This window comes from Salvelinus fontinalis, unplaced genomic scaffold (assembly GCF_029448725.1).
Source record: "Salvelinus fontinalis isolate EN_2023a unplaced genomic scaffold, ASM2944872v1 scaffold_0071, whole genome shotgun sequence".
In the NCBI taxonomy this organism is placed as follows: Eukaryota; Metazoa; Chordata; class Actinopteri; order Salmoniformes; family Salmonidae; genus Salvelinus; species Salvelinus fontinalis.
The window spans coordinates 50,921-78,062 of NW_026600280.1; the positions used below are offsets into that span (position 1 = coordinate 50,921).

The 27,142-nt window shown below is 41.6% G+C and overlaps 1 protein-coding gene across 2 annotated transcripts in view; it reads right to left on the reverse strand.

Annotated features, from left to right (window-relative positions):
* Positions 1–24,099, reverse strand: part of LOC129842847 (gastrula zinc finger protein XlCGF26.1-like) — a 35,150-nt gene extending 11,051 nt beyond the window's left edge. The window contains exons 1-3 of one of the 2 annotated variants that reach the window (XM_055911526.1): positions 24,002–24,099; positions 15,053–15,304; positions 7,991–10,329 (exon numbers count right to left, since the gene is read on the reverse strand). In XM_055911526.1, coding sequence (XP_055767501.1) covers positions 9,098–10,329; positions 15,053–15,158 — 1,338 coding nt within the window. In that variant the 5' untranslated portion in view covers positions 15,159–15,304; positions 24,002–24,099 and the 3' untranslated portion in view covers positions 7,991–9,097. Of the gene's footprint in view, positions 1–7,990; positions 10,330–15,052; positions 15,516–24,001 lie in introns of those variants that run through there. The other variant, XM_055911527.1, reaches the window with a different exon arrangement.
* Positions 24,100–27,142: the final 3,043 nt, after the last annotated feature.

Genomic DNA, 27,142 nt, shown 5'->3' on the forward strand with positions numbered 1-27,142 from the left:
GTTTTCTACCCGGAACTTCCTGTTCCCCTTTAACACATGGCAACAGAGTCATCTTCTTCTCTGGTATACTGACATTTACACAAATATAACGTGTCTGCCGCCACCTACTGTACGGTTAGTAAACTGTAGAAAGAAATACATGTCCATTGCGGAAGCAACGACATCAAAACAAAATACAAAAATAGATAAATAAAAACATCCCACTCCTTCAGTCACAGTCCTATGCAAATCACATCCCTACACAGTCTCATGAGCCTCGTGGGGAGGAACATCTTCCGTCAGTATTCCCTGCAATCAGTGGTGTAAAGAACTCAAGTAGTATTTTACTGGGTGGCTTTCCTTAATAGGAAAGGACTCAAGTATCTTTACTTTTACTCAAGTATGACAATTGGGTACTTTTTCCACCAATGCCTGCAATGCTTCCAATGTTAATTCCTGAACTCCCAAAACCTTTCAGCCGCAAATACATTTAATCTTTACAATCGGTATCCTTCAACTGGTGAACCACGTCAGGAATCTCAACAGGCTGCGGGGCATCCACTGCCATAGCTTCCTCAGCACCAATCGTTCTTTCAACTATTTCCCGCGCCTCCCAGTAGGAGAACTACTGTACAGTTTATTGATGTGGATGTTCCTTGATAAAATAAAAATGGATACATGCCATTGGTCAGTTCTGGTGTTATGAAACTGATGGAGAATATTTGTTAAAAAAAAAAAATATATATATATATATATTTAACTAGGCACATTGCATACATAACAGGTTAAGATAATTAAAGTGGTAGTTAGGTGAATTAGCATGGCAGGTTAGGAGACTGAGGTTAAGGTTAGGAAAAGGGTGAGGGTTAGGGATTTGTTTACCATGCAGGTTTTGATAACTAACGTGGCGGTGGGGAGACTGAGATTAAGGTTAGGAAAAGGGTTAGGCCTAGCTACAATTGTCAACAAGTGTTGTTCCCAACGCAAAAGAAACGGCCACAAACCAATGGGGAGCATCAATTGGTATAAACTAGATATCATGAAACACCCGATATCAGAGAATGCCCCTAAATGCGGTCTGCAATTACACCCTTCTCGGATCAAGGGGGCAGGTTTCCAGTCTATAAGCATGCTTTCCACTGTGCTCAGAGGGCATTTTCGGTACTGCAGTTCAGCTGAAGCACGGCCCAACTCCCATTGATGGGCCCATAGCGAAGTCAATTAAAAAAAAGACAATTTGGTTATCAAGTTTGTAAATTAAAAATCCATTGAATTATTCAAGTAATTGCCGTAAGAGTCCGATTTTCTCCCATCACTCACAGCCAAAGTTAACTATTTTAGATTCATGCTGTGAGGTGGGTGAGCTTATGCCACATGCAGATGCTGAAGGGAAAACACACCTCTTGATCTGCGTGTTTATAATGTAGGTTAAGGTGCAGCCTCGTCTCATAGACTAGATGTAACATAGTAAATATAAATCAGGGACTCTCAAAATAGTGTGATATATTACGTTTTTATGCTTACATAAAACAGATGGTTACTTAATAAATGGAATTTGGTGGTGCTGTACTGTAACAGTGAGCTGAGCCAGTTGAAACTATTGACGCCAGGGATATATTGTTGGTGACTGTGTGTTCCTTCATTAGTTTTGTGTTTTTATTGATTTATTTCTGGTACTCTCCTTCCTGAGAGGCATGAGGCCTGTGTGGTGTTGCACTGTTAAAATCATCCCAGTGTGGAGATGAAACACCTGTGTGTTGCAAAGCCACATGCTCTGTCCTCTCTGCTCTACTTAGGTGTTTAATGTGGGTAATACAGAGATAATACTAATACCGAGAGAACCACTGCTCTATCTAGGTGATTTAATGTGAATAATACTAATACAGAGATAACCATTGAACATGCATTTTCCATTATTTCATTGTTTACCACTTCAGTTCCTTAAATTTGTAGTTTAAAACATATACAGGGCATTATACAAGACCCCTTGACGACATCTTCCACATTTTGTTACGTTACAGCCTTATACGAAAATTGATTAAATGCATTTTTCCCCCCTCATCAATATACACACTATACCCCATAATGACAAAGCGAAAACAGGTTTTTAGAAATATTTTCCAATTTATAAAAATGAACAGCTTATTTGCATAAGTATTCAGACCCTTTGCTCAGACTCGAAATTGAGCTCAAGTGCATCCTGTTTCCATTTATCATCCTTGAGATGTTTCTACAACTTGACTGGAGTCCACATGTAGTAAATTCAAATGATTGGACATGATTTGGAAAGGAACACACCTGTATATATAAGGTCCCACAGTTGACAGTGCATGTCAGAGCAAAAACCAAGCAATGAAATCAAAGAAATTGTCCGTCGAGCTTCGAGACAGGTTTGTTGCAAGGCACAGATCTGAGGAAGAAAACAAAAACATTTCTCAAATCTCTGTTGGCTGGGCTCCCCGCTTGTGCCGTCAAACTCCTGCCCCACGTTGGGCGCAAACCTTTCAAGGGCTCCAGAGTGGCGCAGTGGTCTAAGGCACTGCATCACTATAGTCCCTGGTTCGAATCCAGGCTGAATCACATCCAGCTGTGATTGGGAGTCCCACAGGGAAGCGCACAATTGGCCCAGCATCGTCCGGGTTTGGCCGGGGTAGGCCGTCATTTTAAATAACTATTTGTTCTTAACTGACTTGACTAGATAAATAAAGATTAAATAAAACAATTTTAAAAAAGTGGGATGCATTGCCAGCAAAGCCACTACACAACAAGACACTAAACAATACATTAATTGCACTGAAACGGTGCCCACAAACTGTTAGGGCCTACATAAAGCTGTCACAACAGCATAGTCTCAACAGTTTACCACTGCTACACCTGGCTATCAGCGGAGCCTTGTCTGGCAGCGAAACAGTTCATTCAGCCTCATTCCCTGCCTTTAAAAAAAACAATTTTCTTGTCAATAGGGGGGCGCTGTTTTCACGTTGGAAAAAATCGTGCCCAAATTAAACGGCCTCGTACAATATGCATATTATTATTACTATTGGATAGAAAACACTGAAGTTTCTAAAACTGTTTGAATTATATCTGTGAGTAAAACAGAACTCATTTGGCAGTTTCAGGGCCTGCCTATTCAACTGGCTTTTATTTATCGATATGTATGCAATTCATACGCCTTCCACTAGATGTCAACAGGCAGTGGAAGGTGGAATGGGGTGTCTAGCTTGATCTGAGGTCGAATAAGAGCTTTTGGAGTGACAGGTTCGGTATTTTCTTTGTCTTCGACGGCGCGCGAGGGACCTCGACATTGTCTTCTGAAAAGCGTTCGGTATACACAGCGAATATCTCCGGCTCTGATTTTATTTGATACATATGATAATAACATCATAAAGTAGGTTTTTTCAACCGAGTTTTATCAGTTTATTGGGACTTTTGGAGTTTTCCGTTCTTTGCGCCAAGAGAGGATGGGAATGTTAGCAACCTTGGCTAGCATTGTGCCGCGAATTCGACAGAAGAAATGGACATTTTAAAACCAAACAACGATTTATTCTGGAAATAGGACTCCTTGTACAACATTCTGATGGAAGCTCAGCAAAAGTAAGAAAACATTTATGATGTTACTTCGTATTTCTGTGGAATATGTAGAATCCAACAGGGCGGAGAATATGTGAGCGCTGTCTCACAATAATGTATTTTGTATGTTGTAGTAAAGTTATTTTTAAAAATCTAACACAGCGGTTGCATTAAGAACCAGTGTATCTTTCATTTGCCATACAAGTATTTTTATGTAAAGTTTATGATGAGTTCTTTGGTCAGATTAGGTGAGTGTCCAAAATATCTCCGGACATTCTGGGAAAATGTTGCTACGTATTCACAATGTACAACCACAATTTGCAGCTCTAAATATGCACATTTTCGAACAAAACATAAATGTATTGTATAACATGATGTTATAAGACTGTCATCTGATGAAGTTGTCCAAAGGTTAGTGATTCATTTTATATTTATTGCTGTTTTTTGCGAAAGCTACCTTTGCGGTGAATAAATGCCGTTGTGTGTTTGGCTATTGTGGTAAGCTAATATAATTCTATATTGTGTTTTCGCTGTAAAACACTTAAAAAATCTGAAATATTGACTGGATTCACAATATGTTTATCTTTCATTTGCTGTACACCATGTATTTTTCATAAATGTTTTATGATGAGTATTTATGTATTTCACGTTGCTCTCTGTAATTATTCTGGCTGCTTTGGTGCTATTTTTTATGGTGGCTGCAATGTAAAACTATGATTTATACCTCAAATATGCACATTTTCGAACAAAACATAAATGTATTGTATAACATGTTATGAGACTGTCCTCTGATGAAGTTGTTTCTTGGTTAGTGACAAATTTTATCTCTATTTTGTCGGTTTTGTGAAAGCTACCTATGCGGTGGAAACATGGTGAAAATATGCGGTTGTGTGTTTGGCTATTGTGGTTAGCTAATAGAAATACATAGTGTTTTCGCTGTAAAACATTTGAAAAATCGGAAATGATGGCTGGATTCACAAGATGTTTATCTTTCATTTGCTGTATTGGACTTGTGATTTCATGAAAATTATATTATATGATATCCCTGTCCCGTTAGCTGACTAGCATAGCCTAGCCTTTTTTGATGAGTAGGATTCCGGATCCGGGAGGATGATGAAGTAGAGATTAAACAAATGTGGTTTCTACTGACAATTGAGATGTACAAACTATGGCATAAGGGGACGAAAAGCGGATAAGAGGCAATCTGTAATTTCGATTAAGACATTAATGAGCGAGCTAGGACGGACGTAGTCAATATAACTATTTGTTCACCACTTTTGAAATGCACAGCAACAAAATTCAGAACATGGGCCGTTCTTACAGTGTTCTCCCTGTATGCCAAGTCAAAACCGTAGGATAAATAAAGGGGCATATAAGCAGACAATGAAAACCCTTACAATATTCAATGATTACATTTCTCTAAAACAGGTTATAGGCTACATGTGAACCACCAAGTCAGAACAGTAGGCAAAATTAAGAGGTGAAAATAGAGGTGAGGCACACAAGGTGATGCACATGGGCTACTAACATCTTACTACACAACATACACTTAGTATTACTTTCTTAGCTACAGTATACACATCTCCCTGGCATGTTACATCATTTATGCAACAGCATACAACACATTTTTGGACTCACCTTGTTGTGTTGCGCTCACTTGAACAGGAAGGTGGCGGGGCAGTCCTTCGTGGGCATATTTTGTCATCAAACTGGCGTTCTCTGGATTTATGGTGCTTTCAAGACAACTGGCAACTCAAAGAAAAAAAAGGAATCATGACGACGTCAGTGATCTTCAGGTCGTAGCTGTAGAAAGAGGCCCGAGTTCCCAATTTACAATTCCTAGTTGGATGAAAGTTTAAAACGTATTTTCCAAGTCGTGGATTGTTTTCCCCCCGAGTTCCCAGTTGTCTTGAACTCACTCAAGTCAGATGTTGCAGAACCGAATTAAGTTGTTTTGAGCGCGGCACAAATCAAGCTTCATTGACAGCACGGCCAATGTTGAATGTTTACAATTTTAAACTAGGAAAAGAGCCCCTTAATCTTAGACTTGGGACCACACAGCCACTCAACTGAATAGCAGGCTAATGATTGCTTTGCAATGCTTGTAGTTAGCCACTGATTCCTTCCAAACCACTCATTGTTGAATTTGCCATTTCCAACTTGCTGTGTAATGTTTGTCCAATGGCCGATGAGCACCGATACGTTTTATCTATAATTTCTCATTATTTCTCTTCATATGACAAAGACTAAAAAGGATTTGCCAGTAGATTGTCAACTTGATTCATGATGATGACTGCTAGCTCAGATTTTGAAAGTAAGATGTTGACATGATCAGTCCAGTCAAAGCGACTGTAGATATCACATGATTTTATCTGTGGACAATGACCTTGAGCCTTCTTGGATGGGCACTTCTAATGTAACTCTATGGCAGCACCCAAGGGGCATGAATTTTCAAGTTCTACACTTAGACTTGGCAGTGACATATTGTCCCCATGAATGACAGAACACTGAGCCAATCACGGCACAAAGCTCTGTATTTTCTGCTGGCTTGCCAAACCTCCACAGAATGCACTGAGTTAGGCTGAAACAGCTGCATTTTGGAGCTGCCTTACTCAAGAATTATATATGTTTTTTTACATTGTTTGCAAACAGAAACATTTTTCTCTCACTTTTTTATTGCTAAAACTGTGGGTCTCAAAACAGGTGGCCCACCTGCCCTGAGTGATGGGTCGCCACTGAACTTATCTAGAACACTGCAGTCCGTCTGGGTGTTTAACCTTCCCAAGTTCCCCCATGTCACCCTGCTCCTCCATACATTCCACTGGCTTCCAGTCGAAGCTCACATCCACTGCAAGACAATGGTGTTTATTTACGGTGCAGCAAGAGGAACAGCCCCATCTCTACCTTCAGGCTATGCTCAAACCCTGTATCCCAACCCGAGCACTCAGTTCTGCCACCTCTGGTCTCATGGCCACCCCACTGCTACAGGAGGTCAAGCTCCTTCTCAGCCCAGTCAAAGCACTTCTCTGTCCTGGCACCCCAATGGAGGCACCAGCTTCCCTCTGATGCTAGGACAGCAGAGTCCCTGCCCATCTGCCCGAAAAGGTCTGAAACCCTACGTCTTTAAAGAGTACCCCCCAAAATACTAATAATACAAATAATAATAATAATGTGACACTGACTAATTGAGGAGAAATGTATTTACTGTGATATGTGGTTGTCTCACCTGGCTATCTTAAGATGAATGTACTTAATGTACTGGTGACATCACAGGGTCAGAGAGAACTCCTGACTGTAGTCATACAAAAACACTCCAGGCACTCAGCCCATAAGAACCATTCATACTGTCAGATCTAATATGAAGAACTGAATACAACCATAACAACCATTCATACTGTCAGATCTAATATGAAGAACTGAATACAACCATAAGAACCATTCATACTGTCAGATCTAATATGAAGAACTGAATACTAAAGAGAAGAGGTTGACCAGTACATATTCATGTAACTTAATTTTTCATTGGCAGATCAATAAAGTTTGCTTCAATGCAGTTATCCAAACACATTCATGATCAGTAACTAAAATAACTCATGTAGCTTTAAAGACAATTAATAAACGCATGTATTCATTTCATAAACTTTGTATCATTAAATAAAGTTGTAAAACAATCCCCCCCAAACTAATGGTGAAAAGTGATCATCACACCATCTCTATCTGATACATGTTCGGGGTGGAAGGTAGCCTAGTGGTTAGAGCGTTGGGCCAGTAACCAAAAGGTTGCTAGATCAAATCCCCAAGCTGACAAGGTAAAAATCTGTTGTTCTGACTCTGAACAAGGCAGTTATTCCACTGTTACTAGGCCACCATTTTAAATAAGAATTGGTTCTTAACTGACTTGCCTAGTTAAACAAAGGTTCAATAAAAAAATTAAAAAGGGTATACTAGCTCCTTCCCACAGAATACTGCAGTGCCACAACCTGGTCTCAGAGCAAAACGTTTTATATTATACAAAAAACTTCAGTGCCACTCCATTTAGTATGTTAGGACTATTTCATTGGACTATCACAGTAAATAAACTAAACAAGTAAAGTGTTGGTTTCATGAGCTGAAATAAAAAAATCCAGCAATGTTCCATTTGCACAAAAAGCTAATGTCTCTCAAATGTTGTGTACAACTTTGTTAATATCCCTGTTAATGAGCATTTCAGCCTTTGTCAAGATAATCCATCCACCTGACAGGTGTGGCATATCAAGATGCTGATAAAACAGCATTATCATTACACAGGTGCACCTTGTGCTGGGGGACAATAAAAGGCCACACAACACAATGTCACAGATGTCTCAAGTTTAGGGAAAATGCAATTCTCATGATGACTGCAGGAATGTCCACCAGAGCTGTTGCCAGAGAACTCAATATTTATATCTCTACCATAAGCCACCTATAACGTCCTTTTAGAGAATTTGGCAGTACATCCAACCGGCCTCACAACTGCAGATCACATGTAACCACGGCAGCCCAGGACCTCCTGTCTGAGGGGGGCTGAGTAGTATTTCTGTCTGTAATAAAGACCTTTTGTGGGGAAAATCTCATTCTGAATGGCTGGGCCTGGCTCCCAAGTGGGCCTATGCCCTCTCAAGTCCCACCCATGGCTGAGCCCCTGCCCAGTAATGTGAAATCCATAGATTAGGGCCTCATTTATTTATTTCAATTGACTGATTTCCTTATACGAACTGTAAATCTTTGAAATTGTTGCGTTTAGATTGTTGTTCAGTATAATACGACTTGTAGGACGTATCGTATGTTAAGAATTACAATTCGTATGTTATTTTAAGGATTGCTATTCATACAATATGTTACGGACTTGTAATATGTATGATATGTTACGAATTCCAATTTGTTGTTGCTAACGTTAGCTAGGTTAGGGGTGAGGGGTTTAAGGTAGAGTTAAAGGGTTTAGGGGAAAGGTTAGCTAACATGCTAAGTAGTTGCATGCTAAGCTAACATGCTAAGTAATAGCTAAAAAGTATTAAGTAGTTGCAAAGTTGCTAATTAGCTAAAATGCTAAAGACGTCCGTGATGAGATTCAAAGACGCATCCTTCGGCTAGACGTTTGAGATACACGCCCATCCTACCACAGAGCAGGAGTAAGGCTTCTCTCCTACGTGTAAACGTTGGTGTGTTTTTAAGCTGCCCAGTTGAAACTCTCCCCACAGACAGAGTCAGACCAGGCTGAGAGGGAAGCAGTACCACCCAGTCAATTGGCAGACTAGTGTTAGTTTTCAAAATGAGAAGCCTCACATAGGGTATTCAACACTAAGGGCAAATATTTACAGTAGAAGCTAACAAAACAAAACACACTAAAACTGACAAGGTGCACACTGACAAGGTGCACACAGAGGATAACATTCTAGAACGCTCCCTTTCCTCTGTACAGTTTTCTACACTTTCTTCATTTGTTCCATTTCAACTTCTTTTATGAGATGAGAATTAAGTGATGGAGTGACTTTATTCTTAGCTGGTCAGAGAACTGATGAGGTTTTTCTCCTTAATGTATACGTTGGTGTGTTTTTAAGTTGCTATGGTGAGAGAAACGCTTCCCACAATCAGAGCAGAAGTAAGGCTTCTCTCCTGTGTGTGTTCTCTGATGAAGTTTTAGCTCAGTTGATGTTTTGAAGCATTTTCCACAGTCAGAGCAGGAGTAATGCTTCTCTCCTGTGTGTGTTCTCTGATGAAGTTTTAGCTCAGTCGATGTTTTGAAGCATTTTACACATTCAGAGCAGGAGTATGGCTTCTCTCCTGTATGTATACGTTCATGTGATTTCAAGGTACCCGATCGGGAGAAACATTTTCCACAGTCTGAGCAGTAGTAAGGCTTCTCTCCTGTATGTATACGTTCATGTGATTTCAAGGTACCAGATAGGGAGAAACTCTTCCCACAATCAGAGCAGGAGTAAGGCTTCTCTCCTGTATGTATTTGTTGGTGTGTTTTTAAGTTGGTCTTTTGAGAGTATCTCTCCCCACAGTCAGGGCAGTAGTAAGGCTTCTCTCCTGTATGTATACGTTGGTGTGTTTTTAAGGTATCCAGTCGAGAGAAACTCGCCCCACAGTCAGAGCAGGAGTAAGGCTTCTCTCCTGTGTGTGTTCGCTGATGAAGTTTCAGCACCGTTGATGTTTTGAAACATTTTACACAGTCAGGACAGGAGTAAGGCTTTTCTCCTGTATGTGTTCTCTGATGAACTTTTAGCTCAGATGATGTTTTGAAGCATTTTCCACAGTCAGAGCAGAAGTAAGAATTCTCTACTGTGTGTGTTTTCTGATGAACTGTTAGCCCAGTTGATGTTTTGAAGCATTTTCCACAGTCAGAGCAGGAGTAAGGCTTCTCTCCTGTATGTATACGTTCATGTGATTTTAAGTTTTCTGATCGGGAGAACCTTTTTCCACATTCAGAGCAGGAGTAAGGCTTCTCTCCTGTATGTATTTGTTGGTGTGCTTTTAAGTTGGTCTTTTGAGAGAATCTCTCCCCACAGTCAGGGCAGTAGTAAGGCTTCTCTCCCGTATGTATACGTTGGTGTGTTTTTAAGGTATCCAGTCGAGAGAAACTCGCCCCACAGTCAGAGCAGGAGTAAGGCTTCTCTCCTGTGTGTATTTTTAGGTGTATTTTTAGCTTTGATAGAAATGGGAAAATCTCCACACAATGTGGGCAGTGGTGAGACCACTTAGCTCTGTGATCTTCCTGCTGTTGCTCTCTGGATGTAGAGAATGTCTCAACATGGTCTCCTGTGTGAACAACATCAGAAGAACCAGTCAGTTGGTGTGATATACATGTCAATCAAATGTATTCTATGAAGCCCTTTTTACATCAGCAGTTGTCACAAAATGCTTAACAGAAACCCAGCCTAAAATCCCCAAAGAGCAACCTATGCAGTTGTAGAAGCACAGTGGCCACAAAAAAACTCCCTAGGAAGAAACCTAGAACCTAAAATAAAATACACTACTATTCAAAAGTTTGGGGTCACTTAGAAATGTCCTTGTTTTTGAAAGAAAAGTACATTTCTTGTCCATTAAAAAAATGTCAAATTGATCCGAAATACAGTGTAGACATTGTTAATGACTATTGTAGCTGGAAACGCCTGAAGATCTCGTACAATGCTGTGTACTACTCCCTTCCCAGAACAGCGCAAACTGGCTCTAACCAGAAAAGTTTTCAAAAGTTTGGGCTCAATTAGAAATGTCCTTGTTTTGAAAGAAAAACACTGTTTTTTGGCCGCCATTAAAATAACATCAAATTGATCAGAAATACAGTGTAGACATTGTTATTGTTGTAAATTACTATTGTAGCTGGAAACTGATGATTTTTTAAAATGGAATATCTACATAGGCCCATTATCAGCAACCATCACTCCTGTGATCCAAAGGCATGTTGTGTTAGCTAATCCAAGTTTATCATTTTAAAAGGCTAATTGATCATTACAAAACCCTTTTGCAATTATGTTAGCACAGCTGAAAACTGTGGTGCTGATTAAAGAAGCAATAAAACTGGCCCTTGCTACTCTGCCTAGAAGGCCAGCATGCCGGAGTCGCCTCTTCACTGTTGACGTTGAGACTGGTGTTAAGTGACCCCAAACTTTTGAATTGAGCTCAGGTGCATCCTGTTTCCATTGATCATCCTTGAGGTGTTTCTACAACTTGATATATAAAATTATTAAATATATATGTATCAGATATAAATCATCAGGATGTGGTAGTCTACTGGTTATGTTCAACACTTCTCCAATCATTGTTGAGATCTGATATTCTGTGCAGCGCAAAACGAGACGTAGGCCTATATCATATTTCTCAAATCCTTTTCAGGCTAAATTCCAGCTGAACATGGAGAGGACAGTTATGCCTAACTACAGTTGTGGCCAAAAGTTTTGAGAATGACACAAATATTAATTTCCACCAAGTTTGCTGCTTCAGTGTCTTTAGATATTTTTGTCAGATGTTACTATGGAAAACTGAAGTATAATTACAAGTGTAAAAGGCTTTAATTGACAATTACATGAGTCTGATGCAAAGAGTCAATATTTGCAGTGTTGACCCTTCTTTTTCAAGACATCTGCAATCCGCCCTGGCATGCTTTCAAATAACATTTGGGCCACATCCTGACTAATGGCAACCCATTATTCCATAATCAATGCTTGGAGTTTGTCAGAATTTGTGGGTTTTGTTTGTCCAACCACCTCTTGAGGATTGACCACAAGGCCAGGGGAGTTTCCTGGCCATGGGCCCAAAATATCGATGTTTTGTTCCCCGAGCCACTTAGTTATCACTTTTGCCTTATGGCAAGGTGCTCCATCATGCTGGAAAAGGCATTGTTCGTCACCAAACTGTTCCTGGATGGTCGGGAGAAGTTGCTCTCGGAGGATGTGTTGGTACCATTCTTTATTCATGGCTGTGTTCTTAGGCAAAATTGTGAGTGAGCCCACTCCCTTGGCTGAGAAGCAACCCCACACATGAATGGTCTCAGGATGCTTTACTGTTGGCATGACACAGGACTGATGGTAGCGTTCACCTTGTCTTCTCCGGACAAGTTTTTTCCGGATGCCCCAAACAATCTGAAGGGGGATTCATCAGAGAAAATGACTTTACCCCAGTCCTCAGCAGTCCAATCCCTGTACCTTTTGCAGAATATCAGTCTGTCCCTGATGTTTTTCCTGGAGAGAAGTGGCTTCTTTGCTGTCCTTCTTGATACCAAGCCATCCTCCAAAAGTCTTTGCCTCACTGTGCGTGCAGATGCACTCACACCTGCCTGCTGCCATTCCTGAGCATGCTCTGTACTGGTGGTGCCCCGATCCCGCAGCTGAATCAACTTTAGGAGACGGTCCTGGCACTTGCAGGACTTTCTTGGGCGCCCTGAAGCCTTCTTCACAACAATTGAACCGCTCTCCTTGAAGTTCTTGATGATCCGATAAATGGTTGATTTAGGTGCAATCTTACTGGCGGCAATATCCTTGCCTGTGAAGCACTTTTTGTGCAAAGCAATGATGACGGTATGTGATTCCTTCCAGGTAACCATGGTTGACAGAGGAAGAACAATGATTCCAAGCACCACCCTCCTTTGAAGCTTCCAGTCTGTTATTCGAACTCAATCAGCATGACAGAGTGATCTCCAGCCTTGTCCTCGTCAACACTCACGAGAGAATCACTGACATGATGTCAGCTGGTCCTTTTGTGGCAGGGCTGAAACGCAGTGGAAATGTTTTTGGGGGATTCAGTTCATTTGCATGGCAAAGAGGAACTTTGCAATTAATTGCAATTCATCTGATCACTCCTTATAACATTCTGGAGTATATGCAAATTGCCATCACACAAACTGAGGCAGCAGACTCTGTGAAAATGTATATTTGTGTCATTCTCAAAACTTCTGGACACGACTGTACAATGAAAAAAATATAAACGCAACATGTAAAGTGTTGGTCCCATGTTTCATGAGCTGAAATAAAAAATCTCAGAAACTTTCCAATACACACAAAAAGCCTATTTCTCTCAAATTGTGTGCACAAATATGTTTACGTCCCTGTTAGTGAGCATTTCTCCTTCGCCAAGATAACCCATCCACCTGACAGGTGTGACAGCATAATCATTACACAGCTGCACCTTGTGCTGAGGACAATAAAAGGACACTTTAAAAATGTACAGTTTTGTTACACAACACAATGCCACAGATGTCTCAAGTTTTGAGGGAGCGTGCAATTGGCATGCTGACTGCAGGAATGTCGACCAGAGCTGTTGCCAGAGAATTATATTTATGTCTGTAATAAAGCCCTTTTGTGGGTAAAAACTCATTCTGATTGGCTGGACCTGGCTCCCCAGTGGGTGGGTCTGGCTGCCAAGGACGTATGCCTTCCAAGGCCCACACATGGTTGCACCCCTGCCCAGTCACGTAAAATCTACAGGTTAGGGCCTAATTCATTTCAATTCACTGATGTCCTTATTATATATATTTTTATTACATTGAATGTTTATTTAACTAGGCAAGTCAGTTAAGAACAAAATCTTATTTACAATGACGGCCTACCGGGGAACAGTGGGTTAACTGCATTGTTCAGGGGCAGAAAGACAGATTTTTACCTTGTCAGCTCAGGGATTCGATCTAGCAACCTATCGGTTACTGGCCCAACGCTCTAACCACCAGGCTACCTGCCGCCCCTTATATGAACTGTAACTCAGAAAAATCGTTGAAATTGTTGCATGTTGTGTTAATATTTATGTACAATAAACATACAAGAAACTGGGGAAGAGCTACAAAAGTAAGAATATAGCCCTATTAGACTGAAAGATAATGGAATTTCATCAAAAGTATGAGCTCCTGAATGGCGCAGCGGTCTAAGGTACTGCATCTCAGTGCTAGAGGCATCACTACAGACACCCTGGTTAGATTCCAGGCTGTATCACAACCGGCCGTGATTGGGAGTCCCATAGGGCGGCGCACAATTGGCCAAGTGTTGTCTGTGTTTGGCAGGTGTAGGCCGTCATTGTAAATAATAATTTGTTCTTAACTGACTTGCCTAGTTAAATAAAGGTTAATAATAATAATTGTGAGGCTCTCCATGAGCATTAGCTGCTACTTCACTCAATCCTGTTTTAAAAAGTCTCCCTGTGTGACATTCCTTGAGACCAACCAGAAATGTTTCCTTGGCCAAATATTCCCAGATTTCCATAAAATCAGCCAAACATGTTCTCTCGTTTCTGCATCACCAAATGTTGCCCGAGACAAAAGAGTAGGCTAGGTGAGTATCAATCACTAGTTCGGTGCAGCAGACTGCAGGGGTGTAGTGCTGCAAGAGCGATGAGCCGCCACAATGGTGTTTGTTGAGTAAAGGTAGATCAATGTCTTGGACGATCACCTACTGATTAATTAGTAGTCCACATAACCAAATATTATAGCATAACATTACTGTTAAAACAAAAACAACACCTCATTTCTTACGAGATTTTAGAATGGTTTGCTGAATCGTCTCAAACTCAACAGCGCGCCATTAGACAGAATGTGCTTTGATTAAAACAAAATACAGGAAGTCTATATAATTTAACACCATCTGCTCTAATTTGCTAACCAAACAGTAATTCGAGAAGATTTAAATGCATATTCCCATGAAATTGATTGAGATCAAACGATTGGCATGCAGACACAGCTTGGTCATTTCACTGGTCATTTCACTGGTAAAACGCAAAGAATTATAATTCAATATTGACAGTGATGATGTCATGGCCTATTTTGAAATGAGGTATGCCTAACTTGGTGATTGAGGGTATTAAACATTTTCAACGTTCTTGAGACAATGTGTGGGCAAAGGCAGGCGTACAAGTTTTACAAAGTTTTGCCTCGCTGTGAAGTCTTGAGGTTTTCGGGGATGTGTGATGTCAGAATTACAGAATTCAACCTAGCAATAGACTGGGTCATAACTTATGGAGGTCTAATTTATGAAGATAACTTATAGAGAGAACCTGCTCTTACCATGACTAACAGTTGTTCTAATCTTCTCCTCCTCTTCTTCTTCATCTTTACTGTTGACATTCAGCTCCAGTGTTTGACTGCAGTCTTCCAGCTTCACTGATGCCATCTCTGAATCCTGCAGTGCAAAATGAGCTCCACTGTCACAATCAGGACCCAGTGACTGTAGGTTTCTACTCAGTGTGGAAGGAGAGAGGCAGGCTGGGTTTGTCCTCACTGTTGATGTTACCGGCCTCAGACTTAATCTGAGTCGGCCTGTAGTAATAAAGACAAACGGACACAAAAGTTATTTTCTTGACAGTTCTGGCACTTTATTCTGTAAAAATAGTTTCTATTTTTTCTTGTTCAATTATCTCATTTCAGTAGATCAGGTAGCTAATCCTTGACAAAACATTCATTCACATTAGACACAAAGTACACATTTTAAATTGCACAACATAAATGCACTTAATCTATAGTAGATTTCCTAAATTCACATGAATGCATAAATGACTCAAAAGCCATTTAGTACAAGATTTCAGTATGTTGTAGGCAGACCTACGTAAACATTCTCCTGAATAACCTTGTTTTCACTGTATTATTTCACTCACAAAAACCAATTGTATTTCCCGTTCACACCATAGTAACAATTATCAGGGATCGTACAGTGGCAAGTCAAATTCAAGGACTTAAGTACTTTTTCAAGCACTAATATTTATTTACTTGAAGCCCCGTGTGAAAACCCTGAAATATAGATAAATATAGAAACAACTGAATGTGTCTGAATATTAGTACACATGTAAAGGACTGATAATCATTACATTCAGCTTCAAAACTGTAGAGCAACTGAAATGTTCTCTCTCTGATGAGGCACTACCTGCACTGAAGTCCGTTGATGCAGACCTCCTATGGTATCATGGCGGTCCGCAAACAAATGTTTAAGGTCCATGTCTGTCTAATTCTGTACTAAGAAAATAAACCAAGAAATCCTTATTAACTTCTACCACACCCTCCCCTTCCCCAAAAACCCTCCCACACCCCCAATAAACTTTATCAATAGATCAATTTCTGTGTTTGCAAACATTGGGGTCTATATCATGCTGAAACAATCCACCCCCATGTTATCCAGCTTATCAAAAACCATACCGACAGTAACATCCGTTACCCCCAACAACTCTGCTGCAGTTTACAAGATAACTTTCAACCTGGTATTTCTGCTTTACACAATCCAAGTTGTTGATGACCTTACCAATGAAAGTTATGAAGTATATTTTATTCAATATTAAAGTATCCTTCGTCACAGCGCATTTATGGGCGCAAGATTTCTGAACAGCCCTCGAAACCATGTCAGGACTAGTAGAAAGACCAGTTCTGACAGTAGGTCCTCTTACTACGGGACCAGCCATGGAAGCTCCATCAGTCTGACAGTAGGTCCTCTTACTACAGGACCAGCCATGGAAGCACCATCAGTCTGACAGTAGGTCCTCTTACTACAGGACCAGCCATGGAAGCTCTATCAGTCTGACAGTAGGTCCTCTTACTACGGGACCAGCCATCGAAGCTCCATCAGTCTGACAGTAGGTCCTCTTACTACGGGACCAGCCATGGAAGCTCAATCAGTCTGACAGTAGGTCCTCTTACTACAGGACCAGCCACTTGGCACATATTTTCACTCAACAGCTACATGTTCCATTCTTTGGCATTTAAAAACACTGTGATGATTCTCCGTTGCTGCTCCAGTTTCAACTGTTCTGCCTGCGACTATGGAAGCCTGACCTGTTCACCAGACGTGCTGTTTTCAACTCTCTAGAGACAGCAGGAGCGGTAGAGATACTCTCAATGATCGGCTATGAAAAGCCAACTGACATTTACTTCTGAGGTGCTGACCTGTTGCACCCTCGACAACCACTGTGATTATTATTATTTGACACTGCTTGTCATCTATGAACATTTGAACATCTTGGCCATGTTCTGTTATAATCTCCAGCCAGAAGAGGTCTGGCCACCCCTCATAGCCTGGTTCCTCTCAAGGTTTCTTCCTAGGTTCTGGCCTTTCTAGAGAGGTTTTCCTAGCCACTGTGCTTCTACACCTTGCTGTTTGGGGTTTTAGGCTGGGTTTCTGTACAGCACTGTGACATCAGCTGATGTAAGAAGGGCTTTATAAATACATTTGATTGGTTGATTGATGAGGCTGGGTCAAATTCTCTGACATGGAAGCTAAGGAATCCTATTCTGTACTTTTCCAGACAAAACCTTCTCAAACCTCAACAGCACTGATAAGCTTTCACTTCTTTAACCCTCTTTCCTACTGATCAACCTTTAGGCTTCAACCACTCTGTCTCCTTCACATGTTCTTTAACAATATCATCCATGGACATAGATATTGGGACCTCAGATTACTCCCTTCAATTTAGCATGGCTTCTGAGCTTCGTCCCATTATGATTTTCCAATTGAAGAATCTTCCCTTGCTGAACCTGACTAGCACACGATATTAACAATCTACCATTTTAAATGCTTTATTTCACCTTTATTTAACCAGGTAGGCTAGTTCAGAACACATTCTAATTTATGGCCTTGGTTAATCAGATAGGGTGTAAATGAGGCCCTGTTGTCTCCTCAAACACCATCCCAACTTTTTACTGTGACACATTACTACTCTGTTCTTGCTGTCTTTCCACTACAGACCATTCACATACTAGGCCCTCATCCTCCCGCTCCGTATCATCAGAAATGTCGCCCAGATTGATCGCATTCCAGCACAGCTGTTGCTTCTCAAACTCTCTCCATTTCCATTGTTTCAGGGGTGTCAAACTCATTCCATTGAGGGCCTAGTCTCCGCGGGTCACATTTTTTTCTCCATTTCAATTATAACCTAGACAATCAGATGAGCGGAGTTCCTTTATAATTAGTGACCTTAATTCATTAATCAAGTTTAAGGGTGGAGCGAAAACCCGCAAACACTTGGTCCTCCATGGAATGAGTTTGATACGTGCTCTGATTCATCCGCATTAATCGACCCCATTCCATGCAGTTGGCCTCTCTCTCCAAATGGTGAAGGATAACTTCAGTTAGATTCCCTCTATTTTGACACTCCATCACACAGCCTCGTATCGCCATTTCACCACGAGCAAACTCCTAGAAAGACGACCGAAACCGTTGAAGCCGCCAATTGAAGAGCCTCGTCCGAATCATCCTGATCTCGCGAGCTACATTTACGAAACAGTGTATGTAAACTCGCGAGATCAGGATGGTTCGGACGAGGCTATTTACCAGCTCATAAACAACATTTTACACAAAACCAAGAACATGTAAAAACGAACTCAAATAAGTGGAATCTTTATGAAATTACTTTGACGAAATTATGTACATACACTCAGACAAACCCGAAGTCTACCTAAGTGACTTGTAAAATCGTTTTTAATCACGTTCTTCACTCACTCGGTTAGACCCCAAAATAACACATACAATTAAAAACTTTACCAAACGTGAAAATACCTTGACGCATTTGTTACCTAGCATATTATATATTCGTTCGACATTAGAAACTTTAAACGTGCTATTACATACTGTTAAAGATTGATGATATTTACTAGAAGAGAGAGACCAAGTTGAGACGCTAGACCAGGTGGATAAGGTATGATATTTAAGGCAGTTTAATAAGTTGCAAAGATATCTGACAACACGTGCACGGGCTCGTCCATTTAGCTCAGAGGGAGCTAGCAGGAGGAGCCCCGACTCATTTTCTACAATACATTTTATACAGTGAAATGACGTAGTTAGATTCTAGTAGTTCTGCTCTCCTGACTGGTCGCTGTGAGTGGAGGGCGGTCCCCTTCAGGCTGATATCAATGTTCCATTGGTTCTCAGTAGTGTTCTTTGTCCTTGGAACTCCCGCCTGAAACAGGGGTTTGTGTGTGTGTGTGTATATGCATGCGCATGCTCGTTGAGTGCCATGCCGGTCTGGGTTGTCTCTTGTATTGACAAGATGTTGAAGCAGACACCAGCAACTGGCGCCTGAGGTCAGAGCGCCCCCCTGCCTTATCAGTGCTCATAAATGGTTTGTGTCAGCCATCTCTCTCTGTGTGTGTGTGGGAGTAAGGTTAGTATCTGGCACAGGCAGAACTGGTTCATCTGTGGGGTGCAGCAAAGTGTTACAACCACGTCTGCTTTAATAATGAAGGCATTATAACAATATTATAGCTAACAAATCCCCCTCTTCACGTCTTAAAAGACGTGACCACAGTAAAATTTGTCAGCAAACAATTTTTTTTATTTTTTTTATTCCCCCTCTTCACGTCTCACCAGAGACGTGACAATAGTAAATCCTCTAGCCATCACTAGTCATCAAATTGATACCCAGGCTCAGCTTCCTCAATAGCAAGGAGTGGGTACATCTGACCCCTATCGGTCTGCTTTGGGTCTATAGCAGATAGGGTATCAGAGTGCGAGCACATGGAATGCAACAGCAACCACAAAGCACAAGTATCGCGGCAAAAACAGAAATTGAGACAAGGATAGAGGAAACAAGCATTTTATAATTGCCAAAAGCATCCATCCAAGAATCCCACATAGTAGTGTCCACTCCGGAGTGCTGTTTCATCTTCCCATTAAGCGTGCGAAGACCCTCTAGGGCGGCGGTAAGACTTCCATCATTCGCTGTATTTTTGGGAATGAAAGTACAACATTGCTCCCCAAACATGGCACAAACACCTCCGCGCTCAGCCAACAACATATCTACTGCGATTCTATTCTGAAATGCCATCAGGGATGTAGCGGCCAATTGGCCATGGACCGCCTCGAAGCCTTGTTGAGTCCAAAATCCCACATTATTAACCAAAAAACGAGAAAATGAATGTTAAACCCTCAGGTCCATCCCTCTATACAACCTGTACCAGGTGGGCTCGTCGCCACCCGGGAACTTCAAACCTTCACAACAGGGAGGACAAACATCACTTTTTATTCATTCGACAACATCAATTGCAGCAAACCAAGGGTCCTCCTCTGTCAGGCCCACTCTCCTGCGAAAGCTTGATTCCGTATCAGCCTCTCCAACTGGAGCATCAAGCAACGGCATCATACCAGAGGTCCTTGCCACATCTGTAACAGACTTCTTCAAACAAGGTATGATACAGGCAGCACAGCACATGAGCATAAGAAAAACAACAACTAGGGACACCGAAATCCAGTATTCATCATTGTAGTGTACTTACCAAACCAACCACCCAGCCAGGGGAACAGTCCACTCTCCTCCACACCTGCAAGACCCTCCATCTCCACCGATAACCTTACCAACCCACTCAGAGTTTTTTTTTTAAATGCTCCCACCCGGACTAGTATTGTTAGGGACAAACTTGCAATACTGTTCTCCAATCATTTTACATACACCTCCCTGGTTGGCCAGTATCATGTCTAGTGCTAGCCTATTCTGTCTAGCAGTTCGAGAGGTGGCATCCAATTGTTCAGCCATCCCCCTAAGTGCAGTGTGGGTGTAGTTGACAAATCATTGTTGATTATAGTAGATATAATTGATCCAGGCATTTTGTTTAGTATCAACAATAGCTGGACCAAGAATGGTGGGCATCAGATGCCACAGACCATCATTTCTGTTTAATGCCTGGAATTCGTGGGGGGACCCCTATTAGGACCCCCAAGAGGTTGGTGTGGATGTTATCTGTACCCTCGGACCAAGTAGCGTCTCGGCTCTGCCGTCTCCTGGGTTGGTTCCGAGCTTCTGTGTCATGTGCAGCTCCCAGAAGTTGATTAGCTGTAACCTCAATAATAGGCAATGGTGTTATCAGACTGGCCAAAACACATGTGCAACGACAATTTCCTTTCAAAATGGGGGTCAACTGCCTGGCAGGTCCACACATCCACCATACATCAGCAACACCTCTAGTTAATAGTGACATTAGTGATGCAGGCAGTAGTAGGGAGCCTCACATAGTCTATACCCCTACCTGTACCAGTGATACAGCTGTAATATCCCCCATATGCCTTAACTCCCCACGGTACCTTCTGGGGAGGGACTTCTGGGAACACAAGACTCAGAGTTTTACACAGGGTTGAATTTGGCTTAAACTTTCCAATGTACACATCCAACCTTCCCCATTACTTAGGGCAAATGGGTGAGCAGCCAGAATAGGTCTGGCATGTCCACATACGACACAGTCCTTTCTATTTATTGTTTTGTAGGCCAACCACATATTCTCCCTTTCCTCATATTCAGTTTAAGTCCCCAATTGGTCACTATCTGAGATGTCTTTTACATTTATTACCTGTACCAGATTGGAGAGCTTAGGTGGTGGTGTGGGAGTTGGTCTTGAAGTGGTGGAGGAGGCCGGCTGAATCCCTGGTCCGTTGGAACTGGTGGTTGTTCTGGCAGTACTGTGATGGTAACATCCCCATCGTATCCTAATCAGACAGCTCAGGACCACAAGCAGTCCTGAAAAACCCCATCCTCTCCCAGAGAACACATCATCAGCCAGAGATCAAGCAACACTTTCACTTATATGAACGTTCACAGTGATGACAGGTCGGGGTCAGGGAATTCTTCATTAAGGAGTTGACCCCTGAGCTTTATTAGCAACAGTTCTTCTCCTTAACTCTGTGATCATTCGGCAGTGCCAGTGTGTCTCACCCTCCAAGTGCGATATGCCCCCAGGTCAAGTGAATCACCTTCTCCTTTAATTCATCTGTAACGCATAAAATCCTGGACATACAGGTTCGGTTAACCACCAGTTTCTCATTTGTTTTATCTGATTGTATATTTAACTTCTATACCTATTTGTTAGCTATAATTATTATTATTATTTATTTTTTAATTATTATTATTATTTATTTTTTAATTATTATTATTATTTTTTAAATAATTAGTTTATTATCCAATAGGCCCCATCCTATCCTAGACCACAATGTACCCATCCCCCTCTTGATACCTGGCTCTAGCCAGGTAACAACCTTACCTATTCTAAATAATGACTTAGGTAAGAATAGTAAAATATTCTTATGTTCTACATTATCATTGTAGGAGCGCCCCTTTCATGTCTCCATTCAGTAACTGTTATCTACCCATTCTGTTATCCATGTCCTGGCGCCCCTTCCGAAACTCCCCTCTCTGCTCTCAAACCTTCAAGGTCTCAGCAGTGTAGGGAGGGCCTGTCTGTCTGCCCTTTCCCTTATCTGTCTGTAACAACTGTTTTGTTTCCAAATTTTAACTAAATGTCTCACTGTTTGGCTTCATCTAAACTCATGGATTTTTAGAAAAACATGTCTATGGTGGCAATTTCTAGAGTCCTTACATATTAATTTACCTCAAAACCAGTATACCAAATGACCACAAATGCATTATCTACATGGCCCTCCCCCGAAGCTGATCAGACTTCAAGAGACAGCCATGATGCAGGTCAAAGGTTACAACACCCCCTTACATTCGTGTTCCATACCATGTCTAGACCTATTAAAGAACCCCTTATCTTTAAAAATTAAAAATTTCCTTGTCTAATTAAAACTCAGAAAATAAAACTCAGAATATTCCATATATGAGTGTGCCCCTTTAAGATACCTTGTCTCTGGGAACATGTAAATCCCCTTAACCCAAACGTTTACTACAAACAAAACATAATTACATAGTTATACCTGTCACAAGAATTTAAAACATGGCCAAGAGGATTAAGTCCTCACCACATTAAAGCTCAGGCTTGGACTTAGGTACCGAGCGGCGACCAGTTAAAAAATAGTTATTAACCTTACCCGGATTTGCCAATTCAGCACGAGCTCCCGAATGATCAAGCTCAGTTTAATTCCGATGCTACCTAGAAGGGTGTCCGAGGCGTGTACGAGGTTGCCAACAACTTACATCGTCAACTTACACTAACTTCTAGTCCCGGACACTGATACAACTTGAACAGACACTTCAACCGTGCAGGATCCTTCTAGTTCTAGCAACTAGGCCCGCTTCTACGGTGGTCAATCATTTCTCATTTCTCATTTCATCTCTTTTCATTCTTAGACTATATGACAAATATCTTTGCATCAATGCCTTAGTATGCAACTTATATAATAAATTTAACGGAAATTCATACTCACACTCAGTCACTGATCTTAAATTTGGTTATCTCTATAATACAATATGCAGATTTTTTTATTTAACCGGCTCTGCTTACCTTTTGTTTAGTCGACTTTTAGATCAGATTCCTGAGGTGAGATGAATCCCCGGCAGCTCCTTTTCAGGTCACCCGTCTCTCTGGATTTGTCTCCAACTTCTCTCTCTCTTCTCATCATCCTCCTATGGACCGAATTCAGGTTCTTAGAAAACCGTCCTCTGCTACCATGTTAAAGATTGATGATATTTACTAGAAGAGAGAGACCAAGTTGAGACGCTAGACCAGGTGGATAAGGTATGATATTTAAGGCAGTTTAATAAGTTGCAAAGATATCTGACAACACGTGCACGGGCTCGTCCATTTAGCTCAGAGGGAGCTAGCAGGAGGAGCCCCGACTCATTTTCTACAATACATTTTATACAGTGAAATGACGTAGTTAGATTCTAGTAGTTCTGCTCTCCTGACTGGTCGCTGTGAGTGGAGGGCGGTCCCCTACAGGCTGATATCAATGTTCCATTGGTTCTCAGTAGTGTTCTTTGTCCTTGGAACTCCCGCCTGAAACAGGGGTTTGTGTGTGTGTGTGTATATGCATGCGCATGCTCGTTGAGTGCCATGCCGGTCTGGGTTGTCTCTTGTATTGACAAGATGTTGAAGCAGACACCAGCAACTGGCGCCTGAGGTCAGAGCGCCCCCCTGCCTTATCAGTGCTCATAAATGGTTTGTGTCAGCCATCTCTCTCTGTGTGTGTGTGGGAGTAAGGTTAGTATCTGGCACAGGCAGAACTGGTTCATCTGTGGGGTGCAGCAAAGTGTTACAACCACGTCTGCTTTAATAATGAAGGCATTATAACAATATTATAGCTAACAATACCTACAATAATACAGTTGAAACGGACACAACCACTATCGACATAACACAGTTCTGTCGTTTTCTACCCGGAACTTCCTGTTCCACTCTACGACAGTACAACAGCGTCATCTTCTTCTCTGGTACACTGACATTTACACAAATATAACGTGTCTGCCGCCACCTACTGTACGGTTAGTAAACTGTAGAAAAATATACACTTCCAATGAGGAAAAGGGAAGGGGGAACAACATCAAAACAAAATACAAAAATAGATTAAAAAAAACTTCCCACTCCTTCAGTCACAGTCCTATTCAATTCACATCCCTACACATTCTCATGGGCCTCGTAGGGAGGAACATCTTCAGTCACAGTCCTATTCAAACTACATTGTATGATATATATAGGAAAATTGTTCAATTCACACATCCCTACTGCATCTGATCTGTCGGACTCACTAAACACAAATTCAATCTGGAGTGGCAGAGTGCGCTTGGGCGTACGTAAATTCAGAGCGTTGTCAGATTGTCAGTTCGTATCGCTCTCGGAGCGTTCAGAGCCACACTCTGAAGCCACACTGAGGAGTAGGGTTTTATTTATTACATTATTTATACATTTACTTTTGATACGTAAGTATATTTTAGCAATTACATTTACTTTTGATACTTATGTATATGTCGAAACAAAATACTTTTACACTTTTACTCAAGTAGTATTTTACTGGGTGGCTTTCACTTTTACCTTGATAGGAAAGGACTCAAGTATCTTTACTTTTACTCAAGTATGACAATTGGGTATTTTTCCACCACTGCCTGCAATGCTTCCAATGTTAATTCCTGAACTCCCAAAAACCTTTCAGCCACAAATACAATTAATCTTTACAATCGGTATCCTTCAACTGGTGAACGACGTCAGGAATCTCAACAGGCTGCGGGGCATCCACTGCCATAGCTTCCTCAGCACCAATCACTCTTTCAACTATTCCCCTCGCCTCCAAGTAGGAGAACTACTGTACCGTTTCTTGATGTGGATGTTCCCTGATATAAGAAAAATTGATAAATGCCATTGGTCAGATCCGGTGTTATGAAACTGATGGAATGTATTTTTTATTGAAGTAGGCACATAGCATACATAACAGGTTAGGATAATTAAAGTGGCAGTTAGGTGAATTAGCTTGGCAGGTTAGGAGTCTGAGGTTAAGGTTAGGAAAAGGGTGAGGGTTAGGGATTTGTTTACCATGCAGGTTTGGATAACTAACGTGGCGGTTAGGAGACTAAGATTAAGTTTAGGAAAAGGGTTAAGTTTAGCTGCAATGCTACATTTGTCAACAAGTGTTGTTCCAACGCAAAAGAAACGGCCACGGACCAAATGGGGAGCATCAATTGGTGTGAACTTGATATCATGAAACGCCCCTAATTGCGGTCTGCAATTACACCCTCCTCGGATCAAGGGGGCAGGCTTCCAGTCTATAAGCATGCTTTCCACTGTGCTCAGAGGGCATTTTCGGTTCTGCAGTTCAGCATAAGCAAGGCATTTTTTCCCTCGTCAATATAAACACAATACCCCATAATGATAAACCGAAAACAGGTTTTTAGAAATTTAGCAAATTTATACCTTATTTGGTAAGTATTCAGACCCTTTGCTCTGAGACTCCTAATTGAGCTCAAGTGCATCCTGTTTCCATTGATCATCCTTGACATGTTTCTACAACTTGACTGGAGTCCACATGCGGTAAATTCAAATGATTGGACATGTTTGGAAAAGGAACACACCTGTATATATAAGGTCCCACAGTTGACAGGGCATGTCAGAGCAAAAACCGAGCAATGAGATCGAAGAAATTGTCCGTCGAGCTTCGAGACAGGTTTGTGGCGAGGCACAGATCTGGAGAAGAGTACCAACACATTTCTCAAATCTCTGTTGGCTGGGTGTAACAGTATAACTTTAGTACGTCCCCTCGCCGCGACCTCGGACGCTAACTAGCTAGTCACCCACGAAGCATCGTTACCCATCGCTCCACAAAAGCCGCGGCCCTTGCAGAGCAAGGGGCAACACTACTTCTAGGTTTCAGAGCAAGTGACGTAACTGATTGAAACGCTAGTAGCGCGTACCCGCTAACTAGCTAGCCATTTCACATCCGTTACACTCACCCCCCTTTCAACCTCCTCCTTTTCCGCAGCAACCAGTGATCCGGGTCAACAGCATCAATGTAACAGTATAACTTTAGTACGTCCCCTCGCCCCGACCTCAGGCGCGAACCAGGGACCCTCTGCACACATCAACAACTGACACCCACGAAGCGTCGTTACCCATCGCTCCACAAAAGCCACGGAGCAAGGGGCAACACTACTTCTAGGTTTCAGAGCAAGTGACGTAACTGATTGAAACGCGATTAGCGCGTACCCGCTAACTAGCTAGCCATTTCACATCCGTTACATGGGCTCCACACTAGTGTCGTCAGACTCCTGCCCCACGTTGGGCGCAAACCTTTTAAAGGCTCCCGAGTGGCGCAGGGGTCTAAAGCACTGCATCTCAGTGCAAGAGGCATCACTACAGTCCGTGGTTCGAATCCAGGCTAAATCACATCCGATCGTGATTGGGAGTGCCATAGGGAAGCGCACAATTGGCCAAGCATCGTCCGGGTTTGGCCGTCATTGTAAATAAGAATTTCTTTTTAACTGTTAAATTAAGATTAAATAAAAAAGTGGGAAGCATGTCAGCAAAGCCACTACACAACACATTACACATTACTAAACAATACATTCATTGCACTATAACGGTGAGAAAGGGTGCCCACAAACTGTTACATAAAGCTGACCGAAAAGCATAGTCCAAACAACTTACCACTGCTACACCTGGCTATCAGCGGAGCCTGGTCTGGCAACGAAACAGTTCATTCAGCCTCATTTAAAAAAAAAAAAACATGGCTGACTTGCTTTAAAACCTTTTCTCAATAGGGGGGCGCTATTTCCACTTTGTAAAAAATCGTTCCCAAATTAAACTGCCTCGTACTCAATTCTTGCTCGTACAATATGCATATTATTATTACTATTGGATAGAAAACACTCTCTAGTTTCTAAAACCGTTTGAATTATATCTGTGAGTAAAACAGAACTCATTTTGCAGCAAACTTCCAATCAGGAAGTGAGAAATCTGAAATCGAGG